Here is a 17,992-nt window from a genome sequence, read left to right as displayed (position 1 = left end):
ATCATACTAACGCCCTGTATTACCCGGCTTTATTACCTATAGATTCAGAATAAGAAGAGGATCGAATTTATCAAGAACGCCAAACGCCAAGTATATATGGGGTAGATCGAAAGTCATCGTATTCGAGGAGTAGTTTCACCAATTCAATGTTCAAACAACTGTCACAAATTGGTAAGAACCTGACCGATGAATTAGCGAAGGGTTTAGCGGATGATGTGAACGGAGCCTCATCGAATCAACAAACTGAAGATGACAAGAGTGGCTTACCTAAAGATATACAAATCAAATTAAGGAAGTTTGAAAAGTACGAACAGAAGTATCCCTTGTTACTCTCAGCTTACAAAAATGAGAAACAGAAATCCGAGAAGTTTGAGGCTATCGAAAAGATTTTGGCAGAAAATACACCCATATCGAATATTGATGATGCAGTTGATACGTTGCCAGCCTTTTTCCAAGATCTAAATAACAAAAATAATCTTTTGAATGATGAGATCAAGAGATTAACTAAGGAGAATTCTGAAGTGGTGCCGGAAAGTACCTCAGGGGACATACTAAATGATAAAGAAGAATTCTTACAGAAAGAGCAAGGATACAAAAACGATATACATGGACTAGAGGAGAAGATGGATGCTTTAAAAAATGATTTAGCTACCTTGCAGAAAGGTAAAGAGGGTATTATATTAGAGTTAGAGAGAAAAGTAGCTGCATTGGATCAGCTTAAGGAAGAGAAAGATACCAAAGAACAGGAAGACAGTGCGTGTTTATTCAAATTAAAGGAGGAGTTGGCCATTAAGGATCGCTCTTTTGAAGAAAGCCAACTAAAAATAAGAGAACTGGAGCAGGAATTGGCGTCTCATAAAGTTACAATGGAAGAAAACACCGCGACGTTAACGGAGTTAAACACCTCTTTAAAAGAGAAGGAAGAAAAACTGGAAAATCTGGAAAACCAATCAAAAGAGACGTCAAAGACAATCGTGTCTAATGGCTCGTTGAACCAAAACGTAGGAAGCAACAACAGAAGGAAGAAAAACAGAAAGGGGAAGAAAAACAAGGGAAGTACGAGTGTTGATGGCATCAATGAAGAGGAAAATTTTGATAACCTAATTAATGCTGAAGGTTATAAGAAACTGAAGGAAGATTTACAAACGATACAAGAAAAACATAAGGATTGTGAAGACTGGAAGCATCAGTATGAAGAAATAAAAACAAAAATAGAAAGCGCTAGTGGATTGGAAGACTCACAGCTTGAAAAATTAGAGAAAGAGCTCGAAAAACTGAATGTAGAGTTATCTGAAACTAAGAAATCTTTAAAAGAGAAAAACTCCGAATTAGAAGAAGTAAGAGACATGCTGAGGACTGTAGGAAATGAACTGGTAGATGCGAAAAATGAGATAAAAGAATCATCCAGCCAGCAAAATGAAGAAGTAAAAGCTGGTAAAATGGAGCTCGATGACTTGCGTCATAAGAACGCAGCGATGATCGAGGCTTACGAAACCAAAAATTCAGAATTAAAAGATAAATTGGATTCGTTAAACAAAGAAGTGGGGTTCTTGAAAACTTCAAGCACGGAAAAGGAAAAAGAGCAGGAGTTATTGCAGAACAAGCTAGCCAAATTAAACGAAGAGCTTTCACAGCTGGCCCTCGAGAAGTCGAATATAACAAAGGAACTTACTTCTTTAAAAATATCTTACAAGCAAAAGGAAAAAACTGTAGGTTACTTGGAAGAGCAGGTTAAACAGTTCAATGAGCAAAAGGATGCGGCTGAAAAGTCAACAGAGCAGTTGAAAAAAGAAAATATCAAAATTTCCAATAGATTAGAGCTACTTAAAAAGGAAAACGAAACATTGCATAACGATATCACAAAGAATGGTAACTCTTATGAAGCCTATTTGAAGGAAAACGGCAAGTTATCTGAAAGGTTAAATATTCTGCAAGAAAAGTATAATACTTTACAAAATGTGAAGAGTAATTCGAATGAACACATGGATTCGATTAAAAGACAATGTGAGGAATTAAACGTCAAGTTGAAGGAATCTAACAAGAAAATACTATCTTTAGAAGATGAACTTAATGAGTATGCTAATATTGTTCAAGACAAGACCAGAGAAGCCAGCACTTTGAGAAGATTAGTCTCAGATAGTCAATCTGGTGATTTGAGTAAGCAAAAGGAACTGGAAAATAAATTGGAGTACTTGACTGATGAGAAGAGTAGACTGGAATCGGAACTGAATTTACAAACGTCAAGAAAAGCCAGTGAATTACAAGAATGGAAGCGTACTGCGGCCGAGCTAAAATCAGAAATACACGCACTGAAGCTTCGTGAAAAAGAACTGAAGTCAGAGGTCAAGGCACTGGATTCCGCTAATAGCGATATTAGGCGCAAGACCCAGGCCACGTCGGATGATTCTAACCAACTGGAACAAATCAAATCCAATTTAAAGCTTGCGTTATCTAAAGCTGAGGAAAGAAATTCAGAATTACAATCAACCAATGAAAGTCTTTTGAATTTAAATAATGAACTCAACAAGAAATTCGACCGACTATTGAAAAATTACCGTTTATTGTCTTCTCAATTGAATACTATGAAGGCAAAACAACACAGCGATAATTCGGGAAGAATAAGCAGATCTAGTTCTATGAGTTCCTCCGCTAACGGGAATGGCAATCTCTCAACAGCCAGTGAGTCTCATTTGCCCATAGAAGAGATACGATCATCAAGCTCTTTAGAATTAGACTCCGAAAAAAATGAAAAAATTGCATATATAAAAAATGTTTTGTTGGGGTTCTTAGAGCATAAAGAACAACGAAATCAATTACTGCCTGTGATTTCCATGTTGTTACAACTGGACAGTACTGATGAAAAAAGACTGGTAATGTCTTTAAAGTGAAAAAGTGTAGTTAAAAGTATATATATGTAGATAAACGACTTTTGCATGTCCGTATAGATGATAGATAAGCGATCATTTTGCCAAATACGTAGTTGTTTTTTTGTTTTTTTTTCAATTTTGCGCATCTAGGGCAGGTACTCTTTGATGTAATCAATTCCGCCGACGCATTGAGAAACTGATGACTGATTGTTACCTATCAATTCATTGATTTTGATGGCAAGGTCTACAGTTTTTTCTGTTGAGTCATGTTCTAATATCAATCCTGTAGATGAATTTTTCCAGGTTGCTACATTTTTTAGAATTTCCTCTTCTGTCGTTAAGGTACTGTTAAGGAGGAGGCTCCAATCAAAAGTGTCGTGATCCCATAAAACAGCTTGTAAGCCAAATTGCCTTGTGATTGCTCTTACCCTATTGTCTATACCACCATAAGGTGGTCTGAACCATTTGGGAGTATGATTGCCAGTAGCATTCATTGCCCAAATAGACCATTCTATTTGAGCTATTATTTTTTCATTTGATATACTCGGCAAATATGCATGAGACCAAGTATGTGAGCCAATCAAATGTCCTTCTCTTTGCATTCTATGGTAGATATCAGGATTCTGTACAATATTTATACCTAGATTGAAAAATGTAGTGTTATGCTTCAAATGGTCTAACAGTTTGGTGGTAGAAGGAGAAGGTCCGTCATCAAATGTTTGAGAGAGTTTTGAGCATGTGTAGATATCGTCGTGCTCAACACAATGATGGCAATCGAAAGAGCATGAATCTCTTGGATTGACGTGGCAATTGTTTTGATCGTATAGTTTATAATCAGGAATATCTTCAAAATTAATAAAATCTAAAGGTATATAAGGAGGATCCAATCCTGGCCACTCCTTTAACCCGGTAAACGCAGTGAGCCACTCTGGAAAAGGAGTTTTTGTAACAGCTATTTCTAGTTTAGGAAATTGGAAGTCAATCTGTTTCAAATCCCCCAGATTCGATTCTCCACGAACAAGTCGACTTGCGCAAGAGATTACAACGATACTTGGCAAAGAAACACGTTTTATTTCTATCTTCATTTTTAGTTCGGTTTTTTTGCTGAGTTGGTGACTATTTTCTTGCTGTCGTCTTGTGATTGATCAGTAGGGACCCTGTTTTTAAAGTGAAAAGAATATGTGAACAAACAATTATATTAACCTTGACAAAAGGAAGAACAGTAATACTTCCCATGTGTCACAAAATCGCATTTCCGCGTGTTTCCTGACACTTTGAACGACTGTCACCCGCCCTGTCGGGCAACCAATGCTAAAGCCGCGTGCCATTTTACAAAAGAGAAAGGAAGACCCCATTGGCCCGGCTTTAGCTAGTCCATCGGATTAATGGACGACACTAAAACGGGACGACGGAAAATTTCAAGCGGGAATAAAAATAACAGCCGATAGTTAATATTAGTCTTATCTCTGGACTGCGCTTGGCTCTTTGGATTCCTTTGGGCCGTCGGTCCTTGTTTGAGTGCAGCCATTCTTAGCGGGCATACGTAAATTATAGTCAGAGTAATGTAATCTATTAATCATGCACACCTATTGAAAAATTTCCGTGATGGCACACAAAAACATTTTGAAAAGATAATTAACTAGGCTTCCTGTAATGAGCCATCCCTTAATATGACTAATGCTCTAGTACAATCTAGTATATGATGTTGTTCTTTTGTGAGCTGTAGAGATCTTGAGAAAAAAAACATATATAAAGCTATAGAGTTTCCAGGATTCAGAACCAGATATACACTGCCTTTTTCTAGCTTACTCTCTCATTATAAGATAACAAATAGCATCCAGAAAACTTCCAAGAAGTATATACTAAAAAATCAAAGCAACAATACTATAAAACAATAGCAGCAAACATGTCACTAAGAAATATATCAACGGTCACAAAAAACCTAAGATTAACAGCAAAATGCTTTACCCCAAAGAGCTCACCTACATCAACAACCATCCCAGTTATAAAAGATGCTAGTACTACTCATTATCGTAGAATGTCTACCATAAACAACTTTACAAGCTTAAACGGATATTCTTCAGTTTCTAAAACTGTCCATGATAAGCCCATTGTTATCTGCACAGATAACGAAGAGGTGGAGACTGTATCGGAGCACGTGAAAGTTTAATTTTGAACCGAAAGACAATGGGAATCCACTGTTTGTTCAAACACATGCTCTTATGATCCTTGCAGCATTTTAAGAAACCGAGCTTTTTTACCTTTCAAAAAATATATCCTTTTCCTTACAGTGAGTTCAGCATTGTAAGTACCAATTACTCCTATTTCTGACACTATCATCTAAGCATCGATATATATATATACGATATTTATATATGTCCTTTAATACATACTTTTTTATTTTGAAATAACAAAACATTTTTCTAGTGAAATAGAATCTATTTAAAAAAAACTAAAAATCTATCAATAAATATCATATCTCACAAACTCTCAAATTTTTTCAAAATTTGACTCAGTCATATCGCTCTATATAATCTGTATCACCAATACATTCTGCAACAGTCAATTGATCATTACCAACTAATTTATTGATTTTAATCGCAAGATCGACAGTCCTTCGTGCACCATCATGTTCCAAAATTAAGCCTTTTCGTTGACTCTTCCAAGTCTCTATATCCTTGAATATTTGCTCCTCCGTTCTTAATTTATCATTCGTAATTAATTTCCAATCAAAAGTATCGTGATCCCATAAGACCACAGTTAACCCAAACTGTTTAACAATAGCTCTCACCCTGTTATCAATGGCCCCGTAAGGAGGTCTAAAATATTTAGGAAAGTGTTTACCGGTAGCATTCATTGCCCAAATTGACCACTCGATTTGGGCTACGATTTCTTCATTTGATAGGCTTGGTAAAAATGCATGTGACCAAGTATGTGTACCGACTAAATGACCTCTCTCTACGACACTCTCGTATATATGAGGGAAATTAACAGTGTTAATTCCTAAAACGAAAAAAGTGGTCCTGTGTCTCAAATTTTCAAGCAATGTCTCTGTTGCTGGGGTCGGACCATCGTCGAATGTTTGAGAAAGCTTGAAACACGAAGTAACATCATCAACATCAACACAGTTGTAACAGTCGAATGAGCACTGTTCTCTGGAAATGTTTGGACACCTACCAGATTGATACCGTTCAAACTCTGGGACTTTAGTGAGATCTATGTAATCTAGTGGAATATAAGGTGGGTCAAGCCCAGGCCATTGAGTAATATTGGTAAATTCTTTTAGCCATTCTGGAAAGGGAGTTTGCATATCTTCGTCCCCAATTAATGCAGTGCTCCCATTGGAAGCTAAACACTCCCCAGATTTCAAAAAAAAACCTGCCAATAGCGCAGTTTGTACTGCACGGTATATTATCATTTTATTTTTTTTCGTGTAGGTATCGAGCCTTTAATTTGTGTTGGTTCGATTTCTTCGTTTCTCTTCTATTCAAATTATTTTTTATTCATATCAAATTATGTTTTATTCATAATTTGAAATTCATTACTCGGTTCCAAACACAAAAAGAACCAAAATACATCAAGACGAGTTTTTCTAATTGTGCTCGAATGACGGCGACCGAAAAAAATGTGACATTAAACAAAAGGATCCGAAAGTTGTCCTCACATATTTAATAGAAAGAATTTTTCTGAAACAACCAAACCCAGGCAGTTGAGTAATATCGGTAAATTCTTTTAGCCATTCCGGAAAGGGAGTTTGCGTATCTTCTTTTAAAGTGCCTGGTGAAAGATTTTTTTTTACTACCTATGGTTTAGGTTCGCATCTTATGGTAGTATTATATACCTGTAATGATGTAATGATGTTTATTAATCTCCTTACAGATTTAAATTACTTAATTTAGTATGCCGTATGCATCACCTCGCGCAATAATATTTATTGTGATTGTTTTATATTATGAAGAAGATACAATTCCGCTTCGAATTGTCCTTGGGGCTGTTTTTTTTTACGTTTTGCTTTCAAGATCAAATATATTATTTTGTTTACTTTTAAATAGTTCCTCAAAGACAGGTAAGAGTATCTTCAAACATATTAGCCGCATTATGAAAATGGAAAAATAAAATACACTTTAATAGTCAAAAAAATGTTGACAATAAGAAGTGCACGTTGTAAGAGGCTGCTGAGACAATAGAGCGTTAACTGAGTCAAGCTCATCTATAATTCTGTTATTTATATACTATATACTACATCAGAAAAAATTACTCAATGAGGAACTACGTCATCATATAGGACATGATCGACTGAGCCTCCAGACATGGTCAATATAACAGTTTCTGCAAATTTTTTTTGGTCCTGGCAAAACAGGTTTGCTGCATCTTTATTTAGGGGATCATTAGGATTAGGTTCTAAGAACAAGAAAAGAAGCCCGATAATGATACTTTGTAAATCCAGAGCCGGTGACCAATCTTCCCGAAGTATATTTAGACAGACGTTTCCGTTTAAATCAATATTTGGATGGAAGATCTTTTTCAAACATGTTACTTTTGGTGGTTCGATTGGGTAAACCTCGTTAAAATCCAGGTTGAAACTGATGGAACCGTGATTGTAGTATCCTTCATCGGGACTCACAACCACTTCCAATTTGGGCGGCTGCATCCTATCCATGCTATGTGGTGAAGCTTTTATGCTTAAAGTTACTGTAGGTGGGAGATCCAACGAATCAAGATCTTTGATCAATCGAATCCTAGCTGCCGATACATGGGGCTGTATGGAAACATTATTTTCATTCTCCTTTTGTTTTTTTTTTTGTAATTGGCGTAACTTCAGCTATTTAAACTGAGTTGGAGATAGATACATATTTAGTACGCATATGCATGATCACTCTCCAAATGTGTATGTTAGTATCAAAGTATTGAAAGTACGAAGGAAAAGCAGAGAGGCGAAAAATCTCTATTAACGTACCATTGTAATCCTCCTGTTTTTTGTTCACTTGATGGTGGTGAGTAGCCCTAATGACTTTATGAAACGGCCCGACAGGTTCTTTTCTTTGATCCATGCCTCCTGGCTAAATTCATCAAACGGCACGGGCAAGCTGAAAGTACACTTGTAGTAATTTTTCAAAAATACTGCGGAGTTGTTCGAGCTTTGAGAAAAACATATTTAGCATTAGTAACTATTGTTGAATACATAAAGGATAGAAAAAGTGCAACAAGAATCGGAGGTATCACTCGTTTAAGGCAGATGAGATTTACTAGAGGATTAACAGCCTCATCGTCTTTAAGGGCGAAAGCTATTGGAAAGTTGACCAAATTTTCCACTGATACTTTAGATGAGCAACGTGACGATGGAACAACGCTAGATTTAATAACTCGTACTCTGCCTATCTTCTACTCTACGAACACATCGAAAATATACACCATGCCACTCACACTGAGTGAATGGGAAGTGTTAACTTCACTTTGTACTGCCATCCCTACTTCATTTGATTTGGTGGAAAAGATGATTAAAGAAATCATTGAGCCCTACTTTCTGGAATCTCCAAGACAAAGAATTTCGGACGTTCTGTCCTCAAGGTTCAAATTGAAAGAGCTAAGAAATCCGATCGAGCTACTGACTTTCCAATTGACAAAGTTTATGATTCACGCGTGTGAAAAATATCCTATTCTTTATGAAACTATAAGCGGTATCATATCAGTCTATTTTGAGCGCGTATTAGAAGTCTTTACTGTAAAGCAATCAGGATTACTATCGTTGATTGGTTTCATTAACGCGTTCATTCGCTTTCCCGATTCTGCGGAACTAACTAAATTCGCTTGGAGAAAGTTAGCAAAGCTTGTATTTCATGGACCATTTTTAAGTGAAGTTGAGGCAATCTTGAATTCCTCAACAGCATTTACGAATGATTCAATCGTCCAGTACTATGATGCCGGAAATGAGCTATCCGGCGCGTATATATTAGAATTGGTATCTCGCTTACAAATTTCCTTAATATCTCACCTGCTACATACTCCAGATATCAATGGTAATCTAGATGAATTCCTGTTAAAGCAGCAACATCAATTTTATAAGTTTGATCAGGAAGCTGCTGATATTGGCACCGACACCAAGAGTATCGATGAGTTTTTCTTTAACATCAGATGTAACAAAGAATTTTTTGTAGATGTGTGCAACCTATCCTTAAAGTTTTGCTCTGAGTCTCATATTCTCGACTTATCTACTGATAATCGAGCAAAGTTCTCCTTTGATACGCGGGCCCACTACTTACAAACCCTGTGTCTAATCCCATTTATCGAAGATACAGAAAGCGAGATGTTTGAAAGTTTCACAAAAATTGTTTCGGAATCCGTTGATAAATTCTTCCTGTCTGATGTTGTTACACCATTATTGACAAAAGCGATTGTAACTTCTGCCTCACTACTGAATTTTTTTACGGAAAAATTATCGCTAACTCTAATTCGTATGTTTCCGTTACTAGTTGCATCCCCTCACATCACCACCAGTACGGTTAAAGATGTTGCAAAAATATTTACTACAGGGTTATACCCTCTAAATGAAGATGCGATTGTGAGTACAATCTATTCTATGAACAACTTATTAGCCGTTTCTGAAGATGGATCTCCAGCTCCAGTGCTTCGCGAGCGTCAGTTAACAATAACATCAGGCAAAAACATTGAGAGAGACTACTTACCTTTGAGAAATTCGTTCCCTAGTTTGAATGGCACCAGTGCCCCCCTTGGGAATGCAACTGTAGGTCAAATATCCTCACACGATGCCAACAGCGGAACCACTATGACGTACCACGCCTCTTTAATCTCTAATTGCGTGGCTGCAACGACAACAATTGCGTCGTATTATAACACTCAAAGCATAACAGCATTGACTATTTCCATTCTCACTCAGAAAGTTAATGCTATGTCTAAGGAGTTTGATAGTGTTATCCTAGATTCTTTGGCAAGATTGGCTCCCAATACATCAGTGACTGAATTTTCCCTTCTTCTAAAATTTTTCAAATCGAGAACTGTTTTTGCCGCCAAAAATAACGATAGTGCGTTATTGGAAAATATTATCAATGCAAAGTCTGCAATATCCAAGGAATTATTGACTAATCATTTTTCAAGTGACCTATATTTCATATATCTTCACGATCTATTGGATTCAATTATTTCTAGTGGGGAAGTAGAACGATTGGAACATCACAGGCCGCAAACAGAAATTTCTCGTGTGGCTGACCAAATAGCTACTTATCTAAAGCCACTTGCTGCGCTCTTACCTGATCCAGGTAACAATCCTATAGACATCAGCAAAGATGAAGCCAGTACAAATAAATTTAGGAATGCATGGTTCAATTTTGTTATTCATGGATACCACTTGAACGCACCCATTGTCAAAGAAAATTTTTCTGCGTTATTAACCATTGCCTCCAATTCACCGCCTTTAGCTTCTGAATTCCCTGCCAATAACAAAGAACTTTCTTTGGAAATGAACACAATCTTGCGTCGTGGTTCCTCCAATGAAAACATCAAACAACAAAAGCAACAGATAACTGAGTATTTCAATACAAATATCGTTCAGTACAGGACCACCTCGTCGTCCAAAATCATGTTTTTGGCAGCCGCAGCTCTTTTAGAGACAATAAGGTGTGAAGCAGGTGATTGCTCAAAAACATTACTGTATTTTTCCGATGCTTCTATCCTTTCCGGTTCAATCGAAAAATGTATAGCAGTTTTATCGGTTTCTATGATCAGAAAATATGCCAAGTTAATTCAAAGGGGAAATGATGCCATATTCAACTCCAAAATGATTGCTCAACAACTTAATAACTTGTTACTTTGCCTTTCCCATAGGGAGCCAACTTTGCAAGATGCTGCTTTTCACGCTTGTGAAATATTTATCAGATCCATCCCATCATCGTTATGTCATCACCTATCTCTTTACACTTTGCTGGATATGTTGACCGCCTTATTTGATAGTATCTTAGATTCGGAGTCCAATAAATTCGAGCCACGTTATGAGTTTAAACTAAAACATTCTCGAACAAAAATCTTGATCCCGAGTTCAGCGTCATGGCGTACTGCAACGTTATCGAGATTGCATAAGTCTGCTAAAGAATGGGTAAGAATAGTATTGAATAGAAGCAACCAGGATGCTAAAATTTTGCTACAATCATACATCTCTGACTTGGGCGAATACAGCAGATTAAATTCTGTTGAATTTGGTGTCTCGTTTGCGATGGACATGGCCGGTTTGATTTTACCTGCGGATAAGGAATTATCGAGGCTGACCTACTATGGTCCGGAGAAACCAAACACAATATCAGGGTTTATATCTTTGCACTCTTGGAGATCAAAATATCTTTTTGATACTGCTATAACTTCATCACCAGAGGATATCAAGAGGCAAATCACTATTTCTAAAAAAAACATTAGAAAAAATCTAAGCTTAGGAAACAAAGTTGTTACTAAAGACGTCACAGACTTTCTCGACATGTCTACCGCTTTGTTAATTCTTGGTAATGGCTCACCTGCATCTTTGGTATACGATATCGTGCACATCCCCTTTGAAGTCTTTACTTCTGCCTCTCTTAAGATTGCTACAAATGTCTGGTTAACAATCATAACCGAAAAGCCCGAAGTTGCACACCTCCTTTTAGTAGATGTGTGCTATTGTTGGATGCGCTCCATTGATGACAACATTGGCCTCTATTCTCGTGATCATGACATAAAGGGAGAAGAGTACCAAAAAATGGAATATTCTCCCTATGACAAGGCTGGTATCAACAGAGACGCAAAAAATGCATCTCAAGCTATGCAACCACATCTCCACGTTATTAAATTCTTTGCTTCCCATTTCGAAGGAACATTATTTCAGAGTGACTTTTTGTTGAAAATATTCACAAAGTGTGTGTTATATGGTATTAAAAACTTGTATAAGGCTTCACTCCATCCGTTTGCCAGAATGATCCGCCATGAATTGTTACTCTTTGCAACGCTTGTGCTGAATGCGAGCTATAAACAAGGATCCAAATACATTGGTCGCTTATCGCAAGAGATCACAAATGGTGCTTTGAGTTGGTTCAAAAAGCCCGTCGCTTGGCCGTTTGGTTCTAATGAACTTAAAATTAAAGCTGACTTATCTATTACTAGAGATCTTTTTGTTCAGCTTAACAAGCTAAGCTCATTAATGACGCGCCACTGTGGAAAGGATTACAAGATTTTAAACTACTTTTTGGCAAGTGAAATCCAACAAATTCAGACATGGTTGACCCCAATGGAGAAGATTGAAGGGGCCAACAGTAACGAGCTCTCGGACGATATCGTTGAATCTACGTTCGCAAACGATCCAATTTTAGCAATAAATCTTTTGCAGAGATGCTACAGTAAGAAGGCGGAGGAGGCGCTAGTAAGGTTAGTCGAAAAGCACCCCTTAATGTGTGTGGGATCCCCAAGCGCTCTTGACCTATTCATAAAAGGAAGTGGTTTAAGCAGTAAGAAGGACTTGCACGCAGCTTTGTATTGGATACCAGTCAGTCCATTGAAATCCATCAATCTTTTCCTTCCTGAGTGGCAAGGTAACCCTTTCATCTTACAATTTAGCATCTATTCCTTGGAATCGCAAGACGTGAATTTAGTATTTTTCTACGTTCCTCAAATTGTCCAATGCCTAAGGTATGACAAAACTGGATACGTAGAAAGATTAATTTTAGACACTGCAAAGATAAGTGTGTTATTCTCACATCAAATTATATGGAACATGCTAGCCAACTGTTATAAAGATGACGAGGGTATACAAGAAGATGAAATCAAACCGACTCTAGATCGCATTCGGGAGCGTATGGTTTCTACCTTCAGCCAAACCCATCGCGAATTTTACGAACGTGAATTTGAATTTTTCGATGAAGTTACTGGTATATCTGGTAAGTTGAAGCCTTACTTAAAGAAAAGTAAAGCTGAAAAGAAGCATAAGATCGATGAAGAGATGAGCACCATTGAAGTAAAACCCGATGTTTATTTGCCCTCCAACCCCGACGGTGTTGTTATTGACATTGATCGGAAAAGTGGTAAGCCACTTCAATCACACGCAAAGGCACCTTTCATGGCAACCTTTAAAATCAAGAAAGAAGTGCAGGATCCTTTGACCAAGAAAAGCATGGAAATTGAAAAATGGCAAGGAGCAATTTTCAAAGTTGGTGATGACTGTAGACAGGATGTTCTGGCGCTGCAATTGGTTTCTTTGTTTAGAACCATATGGTCCAGCATTGGATTGGATGTCTATGTTTTCCCTTATAGAGTCACCGCGACAGCGCCAGGTTGTGGTGTAATCGACGTGCTACCCAATTCAGTGTCCCGAGACATGTTAGGACGTGAAGCCGTTAATGGATTATACGAATATTTCACAAGCAAATTCGGTAACGAATCTACCATTGAATTTCAAAATGCACGCAACAACTTTGTCAAATCATTAGCGGGATACAGTGTAATTTCGTATCTGTTGCAATTCAAGGACAGACACAACGGTAACATTATGTACGACGATCAAGGCCACTGTCTACACATTGATTTCGGGTTTATCTTTGATATTGTCCCGGGTGGCATCAAGTTCGAGGCAGTCCCATTCAAACTGACCAAGGAGATGGTCAAGGTCATGGGCGGCTCGCCCCAAACACCGGCCTACTTAGACTTCGAAGAGCTGTGTATTAAAGCATATCTGGCGGCACGTCCACACGTGGAAGCCATCATCGAGTGCGTTAACCCCATGCTAGGAAGCGGTCTTCCATGCTTCAAGGGTCACAAGACGATCAAGAATCTAAGAGCAAGGTTCCAGCCTCAAAAAACCGACCACGAAGCGGCGCTATGCATGAAGACGCTAATTCGCAAAAGTTATGAAAGCATCTTCACCAAGGGTTACGATGAGTTCCAAAGACTCACAAACGGCATTCCGTATTGATACATTTCATACATACGTTATATACCTGTATCTAAATATTTATACGCTAATTACACCTAAGTATCTCTCGTTTGTTTTTTCGATCTATGTATTCCATTGTCTTATCTACCTTCGTGGATGACACCGGTCACACGTAGGTGCCTGATTTCCAGTTTGTGCCAAGCCGCTTGGGCACGGTGCCAGATTACCTAAAAGATGACCGGAAAGCGCAAAAGGGCGGCCGCACGATGCCGGGCAACACCCATTGTTTTTCGAATTTCACGGCGCCGAACTCGGCAAAGGTCCTGACCAATGAATAGAGAAATTAGTGCATACGAGAAAAATTTGAACCCTTCAGTTGTTCTCCGTAGGCGATTCAATCATCAACCTCCAATCGCTGCCGGTTTTCGGAAAGGCAAGCACAAAAAGGGAGGGCCAACAAAATCTTTTGTTATATATATAATCTTCCGGTTTAAGAGGTCAATGATGGAGAGAATCCCGTACAGTTCCATTCTTGTTTCGTTCCATCTTTTCTTAGTTCTTGTTTCAATGGAACGAAAGTAATAATCATTACTATTACTACTACAGATAAACAATGTTATCTGCACGTGCTGCCATCAAGAGACCCATCACTCGTGGTCTTGCGACAGTCTCGAATTTGACGAGAGAGTCAAAAGTCAACCAAAATTTACTGGAAGATCATTCTTTCATCAACTACAAGCAAAATGTGGAAACGCTAGACATTGTAAGAAAAAGATTAAATAGACCATTTACCTATGCGGAAAAGATCTTATACGGTCATTTGGACGATCCTCATGGCCAAGAAATTCTGAGAGGTGTTTCATATCTAAAGTTAAGACCGGACCGTGTTGCTTGTCAAGATGCTACTGCTCAAATGGCCATTTTGCAATTTATGTCAGCTGGTTTACCAGAGGTTGCTAAGCCCGTCACTGTTCATTGTGATCATTTAATTCAAGCTCAAGTTGGTGGTGAAAAAGATTTAAAGAGGGCCGTAGATTTGAATAAGGAAGTTTACGACTTTTTGGCTTCTGCTACTGCGAAATACAATATGGGTTTCTGGAAGCCAGGTTCTGGTATTATTCATCAAATTGTCTTGGAAAACTACGCTTTCCCAGGTGCTTTGATTATCGGTACTGACTCACACACTCCTAATGCCGGTGGTTTGGGCCAATTGGCTATTGGTGTCGGTGGTGCTGATGCTGTTGATGTCATGGCTGGTCGTCCATGGGAATTGAAGGCCCCAAAGATCTTAGGTGTTAAGTTAACAGGTAAGATGAACGGTTGGACTTCTCCAAAGGATATCATTTTGAAATTGGCTGGTATTACTACCGTTAAAGGTGGTACCGGTAAGATTGTCGAATATTTCGGTGATGGTGTTGACACTTTCTCTGCTACTGGTATGGGTACTATTTGTAATATGGGTGCCGAAATTGGTGCTACTACTTCTGTTTTCCCATTCAACAAGTCCATGATCGAGTACTTGAAGGCCACCAATCGTGGTAAGATCGCTGACTTTGCTACACTATACCAAAATGATCTACTATCTGCTGACCATGGTGCTGAATATGACGAAGTCGTTGAAATTGACTTGAACACTTTGGAGCCATACATTAACGGTCCATTTACTCCAGATTTGGCTACTCCAGTCTCTAAGATGAAAGACGTTGCTGTTGCTAACGATTGGCCATTGGATGTTAGAGTTGGTTTGATTGGTTCATGTACTAACTCTTCCTATGAAGATATGTCCCGTTCAGCATCCATCGTCAAAGACGCCGCTGCTCATGGTTTGAAATCTAAGACTATTTTCACTGTGACTCCAGGTTCAGAGCAAATTAGAGCTACCATCGAACGTGATGGTCAATTGGAAACTTTCAAGGAATTTGGTGGTATTGTCTTGGCAAACGCCTGTGGTCCATGTATCGGCCAATGGGACCGTAGAGATATCAAGAAGGGTGACAAAAATACTATCGTTTCCTCTTACAACAGAAACTTCACTTCTAGAAACGATGGTAACCCACAAACCCATGCCTTTGTTGCGTCTCCAGAATTGGTCACTGCATTTGCCATTGCTGGTGATTTGAGATTCAATCCGCTAACCGACAAATTAAAGGACAAGGACGGTAATGAATTTATGCTAAAGCCACCACATGGTGATGGTTTACCACAAAGGGGTTATGATGCCGGTGTAAACACTTACCAAGCTCCACCCCCCGACCGTAGTACTGTCGAAGTAAAAGTTTCCCCAACTTCAGATCGTTTACAGCTGTTGACTCCATTCAAGCCTTGGGACGGTAAAGACGCTAAAGATATGCCAATCTTGATTAAGGCCGAGGGTAAGACCACCACCGATCATATCTCTATGGCTGGTCCATGGTTGAAATACAGAGGTCATTTAGAAAACATTTCTAACAACTATATGATCGGGGCTATCAATGCTGAAAATCACAAGGCTAATTGCGTCAAAAATGTATACACTGGTGAATACAAAGGTGTTCCAGAAACTGCTAGAGACTACAGGGATCAGGGTATTAAATGGGTTGTTATCGGTGACGAAAATCTTGGTGAAGGTTCTTCTCGTGAACATGCTGCATTGGAACCAAGGTTCTTGGGTGGCTTTGCTATCATCACAAAATCCTTTGCCCGTATCCATGAAACTAACTTGAAGAAACAAGGTCTATTGCCATTAAACTTCAAGAACCCAGCTGACTATGACAAGATCAACCCTGATGACAGAGTCGATATTTTAGGTTTAGCTCACTTGGCTCCAGGTAAATCTTTAACCTTGAGAGTCCATCCAAAGAATGGAAAACCATGGGACTCTGAATTGACCCACACTTTCAACGACGAACAAATCGAATGGTTTAAGTATGGTTCCGCTTTGAACAAGATTAAGGCTGATAAGAAAATTTAATTGAAGCATTGCTTTGATTACTAAAGAATTATTATTTATTTTGTCTTCTGTACACCGTACCTTGTTTATCTTTTTTGCCTAAAATTTAATGACTTTCGGCTGAAGAAGTCAACACTATGAAGTATTACTCGTAATTTATGATCGTATATTATTTATTTATTGATTGTTTTATTGTTTATTTATTTATTTAAGTATGCTTATTGTACATACATGAAAAAAAGCAAAACTTTTACTATTTTAATTTCTGTCTGTAGTATAAGATCTTAAAAAAATAAAAGGCGAGAAAAAAAAGAGGAAAAGAATATACAAAAAAATGGTCTCTAGCGGGATCGAACCGCTGATCCCCGCGTTATTAGCACGGTGCCTTAACCAACTGGGCCAAGAGACCAAACTTGTTATGAAAACTTGAATGATCGACATACATATAGTTTACTATCAATCCACAAGACTTTTTTTCACTGTTTTTTAGGTTAATTCTGTTGGAACAGGAATCAACTGCTGTTAATAATTAGCGATTTATTAGGTAGCAGTAGATAAGAAAAAGCAGTTATAGCCGTTGGAACAAAATTCAATCGCACGTTCTATTATTAGTGCAACAGAGTTCGTTTTTAATTTATATTGCTAGTAGTGTCCATTTAAATTGTACAATGATCTTTGGGATTTCATTGTTTCTTAATGTTATAATATTATGTATATAGATTATACTAGAGATTCTCCTCGTGGATTTAAGAATCCACAAAAAGGAATCAGTAATTTTGCATAATATTATAAATGATTCTGTTCCTCTTTTTATATGTTGTCATTCATTGATCCTATTACAATATCAATCCTTGCGCTTCAGCTTCCATTAATTTCGACGACACTTTGAATCTTAACTTACTGGTCTTGTGGTTTGTGTCATCTTTTAACACCGTATATGATAGTATCCTAGCTGTTGGAACAAGATTTAACTATTGTCCATCTATTACTATTATATACGGTGTTGAGAGAAATATAATACAGTAAATCGAGATTCAGAGTATCTTCAAATTGAATGGATGTTGAAATACAAAGGTGATAAGGTAATAGGATCATACTCCATGAGTATATAGTATTATTGAGAAACAAAAAATAGGCAATATACAAAAATTTGGTTGCAGTGAAAAGTGCTGCCATGCCAATTCAATATGTAGTGTTCCAAAACATTTTCTGTACATTTAGTCCGGCAACATGAAACGTGAAAGGGCACGCTTAATCAAGCTCTCCCAAGGCCAGTCAGTCTTTTTAAATTACTGG

The 17,992-nt window shown here is 37.9% G+C and overlaps 7 protein-coding genes and 1 non-coding gene across 8 annotated transcripts; 4 read left to right on the top strand and 4 right to left on the bottom strand.

Annotated features, from left to right (window-relative positions):
* Positions 1-146: 146 nt before the first annotated feature.
* IMH1 (Imh1p) lies at positions 147-2,888 on the top strand (the record flags this gene model as incomplete). The annotated part of the gene is made up of 1 exon (XM_018366870.1): positions 147-2,888. One exon carries the CDS (start codon positions 147-149, stop codon positions 2,886-2,888), a length of 2,742 nt encoding a protein of 913 aa, XP_018220709.1.
* A 125-nt stretch (positions 2,889-3,013) lies between these two features.
* Positions 3,014-3,952, bottom strand: CDA2 (chitin deacetylase CDA2; the record flags this gene model as incomplete). The annotated part of the gene is made up of 1 exon (XM_018366869.1): positions 3,014-3,952. The coding sequence occupies one exon, from the start codon at positions 3,950-3,952 to the stop codon at positions 3,014-3,016; it is 939 nt and encodes a 312-aa protein (XP_018220708.1).
* An 821-nt stretch (positions 3,953-4,773) lies between these two features.
* DPA10 (Dpa10p) lies at positions 4,774-5,037 on the top strand (the record flags this gene model as incomplete). The annotated part of the gene is made up of 1 exon (XM_018366868.1): positions 4,774-5,037. One exon carries the CDS (start codon positions 4,774-4,776, stop codon positions 5,035-5,037), a length of 264 nt encoding a protein of 87 aa, XP_018220707.1.
* Positions 5,038-5,379: 342 nt separating this feature from the next.
* On the bottom strand, positions 5,380-6,285 carry CDA1 (chitin deacetylase CDA1; the record flags this gene model as incomplete). The annotated part of the gene is made up of 1 exon (XM_018366867.1): positions 5,380-6,285. One exon carries the CDS (start codon positions 6,283-6,285, stop codon positions 5,380-5,382), a length of 906 nt encoding a protein of 301 aa, XP_018220706.1.
* An 840-nt stretch (positions 6,286-7,125) lies between these two features.
* On the bottom strand, positions 7,126-7,827 carry UBC12 (NEDD8-conjugating protein UBC12; the record flags this gene model as incomplete). Its single annotated transcript, XM_018366866.1, has 2 exons — positions 7,126-7,626; positions 7,825-7,827. 2 exons carry the CDS (start codon positions 7,825-7,827, stop codon positions 7,126-7,128), a joined length of 504 nt encoding a protein of 167 aa, XP_018220705.1.
* A 276-nt stretch (positions 7,828-8,103) lies between these two features.
* Positions 8,104-13,806, top strand: STT4 (1-phosphatidylinositol 4-kinase STT4; the record flags this gene model as incomplete). The annotated part of the gene is made up of 1 exon (XM_018366865.1): positions 8,104-13,806. The coding sequence occupies one exon, from the start codon at positions 8,104-8,106 to the stop codon at positions 13,804-13,806; it is 5,703 nt and encodes a 1,900-aa protein (XP_018220704.1).
* A 574-nt stretch (positions 13,807-14,380) lies between these two features.
* ACO1 (aconitate hydratase ACO1) lies at positions 14,381-16,717 on the top strand (the record flags this gene model as incomplete). Its single annotated transcript, XM_018366864.1, has 1 exon — positions 14,381-16,717. One exon carries the CDS (start codon positions 14,381-14,383, stop codon positions 16,715-16,717), a length of 2,337 nt encoding a protein of 778 aa, XP_018220703.1.
* Positions 16,718-17,031: 314 nt separating this feature from the next.
* On the bottom strand, positions 17,032-17,105 carry DI49_3808. Its single transcript has one exon. It is a non-coding gene; the product is annotated as a tRNA-Ile (tRNA).
* Positions 17,106-17,992: the final 887 nt, after the last annotated feature.

This window comes from Saccharomyces eubayanus, chromosome XII, assembly GCF_001298625.1.
Source record: "Saccharomyces eubayanus strain FM1318 chromosome XII, whole genome shotgun sequence".
In the NCBI taxonomy this organism is placed as follows: Eukaryota; Fungi; Ascomycota; class Saccharomycetes; order Saccharomycetales; family Saccharomycetaceae; genus Saccharomyces; species Saccharomyces eubayanus.
The sequence above is the reverse complement of the archived record's forward strand: the minus strand, read 5'-3'. Positions and strand labels throughout refer to the sequence as shown.